This window comes from Cicer arietinum, chromosome 4 (genome assembly GCF_000331145.2).
Source record: "Cicer arietinum cultivar CDC Frontier isolate Library 1 chromosome 4, Cicar.CDCFrontier_v2.0, whole genome shotgun sequence".
NCBI lineage: Eukaryota > Viridiplantae > Streptophyta > Magnoliopsida > Fabales > Fabaceae > Cicer > Cicer arietinum.
This window is the reverse complement of record NC_021163.2, coordinates 14,610,991-14,616,786: the sequence shown is the minus strand read 5'-3', so window position 1 is coordinate 14,616,786 and position 5,796 is coordinate 14,610,991. Positions and strand designations below refer to the sequence as shown.

Genomic DNA, 5,796 nt, shown 5'->3' with positions numbered 1-5,796 from the left:
TATATATATATATATATATATATGACAAAAGGTTGTCCACTAATTTTAAACTTTATCGATACTATTTCTATTATTATTACTATTATGTCATGTTTTTTTTTCTTATCCAAATCAAATGAATCTCATAAATTTTTATTAATTTTTTTATTATATTTGTAGTCTATAAATTATATCACTTCCCTTTTTAATACTCTCTTCTCAATACATATTATTTAATCGGTGAAAATTAATATATGTAACTGTTGAGTCGTAAGAGAGTTTAGAAAATCATCATATTTAGTTAAAAACAACTGCATAAGTGTATTGAATTTCACATCTTCAGTCATAAAATCTAGTGAATTAAGTATATGGATACTCTCACTTTCTAAAAGTCCAACATCTAATTTTTATTAAATGTGAGATTTTTACTCACACTTGAAACACCAATAGTATCATCTCAAGTATGAATCCAGTTATTCATCTGAGCATGCTCTCTTTCAAGCATAAGCATTTTTCATCCACATGTCATCCGAACATGTCACTTGACTACCATTCCCATGAAGACTTTAAATACAAAGTTTCGGTCACTTTAACCAACCATTAACTATAATAATACCACCACTTTTGGGTCACGAGGGGAGCCTTGAAAGTCATCATATTGAATTAAGAGCAACCACATAACTGATTCGGTATCACATGTTCATTCAAAATCTCAAAACATTATGTATATGAGTCCATTCACTTATATAGTGTTAAGCATATATTTTTCCATCAAATGTGAGACTCTTACTCGCACTTGATACACTATAAGAAACTCACTAAATTTATGTGGAATCTACACGAATTTCGACCACATTAAAAAGTTATTATTTTGTTACAAGATATAAGCAAAACTTAATCCAAAAAACTAATCAAATACATCAATTTTTTGACTAATTTTTTGCTTATATTTTTTAGCGTAGAAAGTATGTTTTAAATAGCATGTTAAAAAGTGTCTTGATATACATTATTCGTGATAAAATATAAAATAAAATTTTACATAATTTATTCTCTCTGTTCCATAATAAACGAATCATTTGAGCATTTTATGTTTATTAAAAAAAATAATAAATAGAAGAACGGGAAGAATAGATTTACTAAATTACTCTTATTAATTAGTAGCTTATTTACTATAAACTTTAATGCAAAGCATAAAATATTGACTTAAAATTGATTTAAGTAATATTAATTAGAGTGTAAGATTGGAAAAAAGTAATAACTATTTTAAAATTTCAGATGTTCATTTTTTTGGACAATTTTATTTACAAATGACTCGTTCTTTGGGAAAGAAATTGAGCAAGCAATATCATGAGTAATTTCCATCATACTACTAAATTTGAGCTTTTGAATGAGATTTAAAAATTAATTAATTTCTTTTTTTACTCAACTAATTATTTATTTGAAAGAAACTAATTATTTTTATTATCAATTAGATAGTAACTTTTCCTTTAATGAGGATATAGAATAATTTTAATATTATAATTTGATTTATTAACATGTGTTGTCAAGAGTTAAGATATTTATCAGAGTTTAAGATCTGTTTGGATTGACTGGTTTAAATTTATCTACTAAAATAAATATTTGTAAATATATTTAAATATCTTATGAAAACAAATTATGGTATATATATAATCTGTGTTCACCAAATTTTCACACAAGCCATCTTGAATAACTAATGAAAACAACTTATATTTTAAGCCTATGTTTGGTATCATAATGAATTTGTCAGAACCACAACGAGTCGTCGTGATTTTTAAAAGTTACAATTTGTAACTTTTAGAAATCACAGCGACTCATTGTGATTCTGAAGACTATTCTATAATACCAAATGTGCACTTATACATTAGTCAGAACTATCTTAAACATTTTGAAAGCTCTATTCTAATCTTAAAAATTGAACATTTAATAAAAAAAAATCAATTTTAATAATTAAAAAAAGGTAAAATAAATTTTAGTTATTATAAAATTTTATTTATTCACTTTTAGTTCTTATTTTGATTTTTTTTGTGTATAAAATATTGATATTTGTAGTCCTATAAAATTAAAGTAGAGACTAAAAATTAAAAAAAATTAAAGGACTAAACTTTAAATGTCACAATTTTTTAGTAACTAAAAACATATTTAATTAAAAAAAATTCACCCTCGTTTTGTTATATTATATAAAAAAATATTTGAACTCCCACCAATTTGAAGATGATTGTGTTATTGAATTAGATGCACAACTCAATAGTTGACCCTATCTTTCATGCTTATGCTGCAAAATTTTATATTATAAATTATTTATCTAAATATAATTTAATCACGACAAATAAACACTCTTCCCATTTCCTCTATCTGTTTTTTATCTTCATTACTATAGTTTTGTATTTATTAAATTTATCACTATAATTTTGTAGTATTTATAGAATGTATTAAAAAAATTATTTATAAGAGAGTGTATAAACATATTTAAATCTACTAATTATTATAATATAAAAAAATATAGTAATAAAAAAAATGGAGAATATAAAAAATAAGAGTATTAGTCTCTCGGAGTATACTAGTAACTCGTGACATGGGAGCACGCTTATCGCTATCCTCGAGTTGCACGAGAGGGAGAATAGGACCATCTGTTAAAAAAACACCAAAAGAAAGAAAGAAGAAAAACGCTGGCAGGCACCACCAGTGTGCAATACAGGCTTAGAAGCCAGACTCGACCGTTACTCTTTCTAATTCCCAAAAAATGCCTATTGGCAGTTTGGTAAGTCTCTTGGAGAAACACAATTCACTTTCCACCAAGTCTGCCCTACGCTTTTTGGAAACTAAACCATGGCCTACCATTTCATTTTTTTTCAGTTACCATGTCATTTTATCACTTTCCTCTTTTATATATATATATATAGTATAATATATTCTGATTTTTTTTTTTTTTAAAAGAAACACATATAATTATAAAATTTGAATTCGAAATATAACCAACAATCACAGTTTAAGAGAAATAAAGATTTTTTTAGTACCTCACCCTATTTCTATAAATACTATATCGAAACATTTATTTATCCCTTTTAAAAAAGTAATTTTTAAATTTTTAACTGCATCATAAATAATAATAAATAATATAATAGGAATATTAACTAATTTTATGCTCAAGAATAAACTTGTAAAAAAATATTAGTTGATAACAAATTTAATATAATAATTACTCCATTATAAGTTAAATACTCTTTTTAGATCTTTCCAAATATTTAATATGCATTAATAATTTTCGTACAAGAATACCTTTAATTAATTTACTATTAGAAAATGTAACTTTCTCTCTCTCTCTCTCTTTTATGGTACTAATAATTATATGAGTAAATATGTTAAATGAATATAAAGTTTTTGACGAATTTATTATTACTATAATCAGTTTCTTACTACACATGAAAAGTGTTATTACAACTTACAAGGCAAAAAATCAACAATCACGCACGGTGTGATTGGTTGAAGAAAAAAACTGAGAAGTGAGAAATAAATAAGAGTGTGTGAGAAGAGAAAAATAGGTGAAAAATAAAGAAGATTTAAGATATTGATTGAAATAAGAGAAAAATAAAATAAAAGTAGAGGAGATAGAAATGCGTTTTTTTTTCTTCTTCTTTTGTTTGGTTTAATAGAAAGTAAAGAGAAATAATGTAATTATTTTTGAAAATACTGAAATACCCTTAACTATAAACACATATTATTTTAATTTAATTTTTCATCTTTTTATTATAATTTAAATAATTAATTTAAATTATATCAATAATTTAAAATATTTTTGTTTAGGGCTCACAAATTTAGTTATTTTTTAATATAATATAATTAAATTATTAAATCCACCTCAATTTCTACTTTATTTATTTAAATAAATTATTTGATTGGTTAAATTGAATTAGTTTTTACTTTGAGTTCTATATGGGGTGTTAACAATCCTTCCTTGTTCATTTCAATTAAAGCATAATTGGATAGTCAATAGTTATATTATAATTTCAATAAAAAACATATTAACCATTAACCAACATTGACAACAAATTTTACTCAATAAAAAATATATGCGGCAAAGTATATATGATAAGTAAGAAATAATTTGAGTCTCTCATTTCTTCGTTGAAGTGAGAAAACTATAAAAAAGTGGTTTGACCCACACTTTAACTATTTCCTCTTCGAAAAGAATACTATTTCTCTTGTACTTCTCTATTTTCTTACTCTTTATTTGCTATTTTTATCAAAACAATCACACCTTTAACTAAAATCACATGACTGTTTGTATGTTGTTCAATAAAAAATAAGGAATTTCGGTCTTCAATTCATAACTCGAATGATAAATACTAATATTGTTAGGTTGAATGTCATGTACAAAAAATGACAATCGTCCCTTGTTCGTTCCAATTAAAGCGTAATTGGATAGTCAATAGTTATATTATAATTTCAATAAAAAACATATTAACCATTAACCAACATTGACAACAAATTTTACTCAATAAAAAAATATGTGCGGCAAAGTATATGATAAGTAAGAAATAATTTGAGTCTCTCATTTCTTTGTTGAAGTGAGAAGACTATAAAAAAGTGGTTTGGTCCACACTTTAACTATTCCCTCTTCGAAAAGAATACTATTTCTCTTATACTTCTCTCTTTTCTTACTCTTTATTTGCTATTTCTATCAAAACAATCACACCTTTAACTAAAATCGCATGACTATTTGTATATTGTTGAATAGAAATAAGGAATATCGATCTTCAATTCCTAACTCAAATGATAAATATTAATATTGTTAAGTTGAATGTCATGTACCAAATGTTAACTCAAGACTTCGCAGTTTTGTAAATTACTTATAGTGATAATTTTCACCTCATAATAAATAAATAAAAATAAAGAATGTCGATTTTGAATAATTTGATCATTAGACTTGTTTAGTCTTGAATTGAGATGAAAACAAAAAAAACTTCTTTTATCAAGTAAACCTTGACTTCCTTTATTGAGGTAAATACAAATTGTCTGATTGAATATTTTATAAAAATTGATTTAGTGAAATCTCATGCATCAAAGTAATTTGTATAATAAATAATAGATAAAGTAACAAATTTCTTAATCTCTATAATTGTTTTAATTAAATTTTATATTTGAAGATGTATTTTAATAGATAAAATACTACTATATAATATGTTTGGATTATCATTTTTAAATGTACGTTTCAAAAACATTTATTTTATAAATATACTTTTATTTTAAAATGAGTTTTTGATGACATAATTTATGTTTTGATATTTTTTCTACAAATATTATTTTATAAAATAAATTTTTTAAATTATACAATCAAATATACTTTTAATGTATATTTACTAAAAATTATATATTTTTAAAAATTATAACTATAATTATAAAGTTTAATAGAAAATAAATTAAAAATAAATCATACAAACAAAAAATAAGAAATAAGATTTAAAAATTACATTTAAGATGAGAAATAAAAAATTAATCACGTATATACTTTACAAGAACGAGGGTAACTAACTTATCAGAAATTTTTTACAGTAAGTCAAACTTACTCTTAATAGTATTATTCCTAAAAACTAAAATAATAATTACAGAAACTTATATATTCTTAATAGTACTTATATATTGTTAATGCTTTATTTTTATGAAATAATCCAGTCAAGTCAAAAGAAAATAAAATGATAATATAATTATTAGTTAATAAAAATATTTCCAAAGTATGATAAAAAAATAATAATAAAATGTTGTCACGCCTTTTCACCCCTCCCATAAAGCAGCAAATAC

At 23.4% G+C, this 5,796-nt stretch overlaps 1 protein-coding gene across 1 annotated transcript in view; it reads right to left on the bottom strand.

Moving 5' to 3' along the window:
- The window catches only part of LOC140919966 (uncharacterized), an 18,979-nt gene extending 16,141 nt beyond the window's left edge, over nt 1-2,838 (bottom strand). The window contains exons 1-2 of the mRNA XM_073367256.1: nt 2,745-2,838; nt 2,566-2,627 (exon numbers count right to left, since the gene is read on the bottom strand). Of these exons, the coding sequence (XP_073223357.1) occupies nt 2,566-2,627; nt 2,745-2,838 (156 nt within the window). The remainder of the gene's footprint in view (nt 1-2,565; nt 2,628-2,744) is intronic.
- Nucleotides 2,839-5,796: the final 2,958 nt, after the last annotated feature.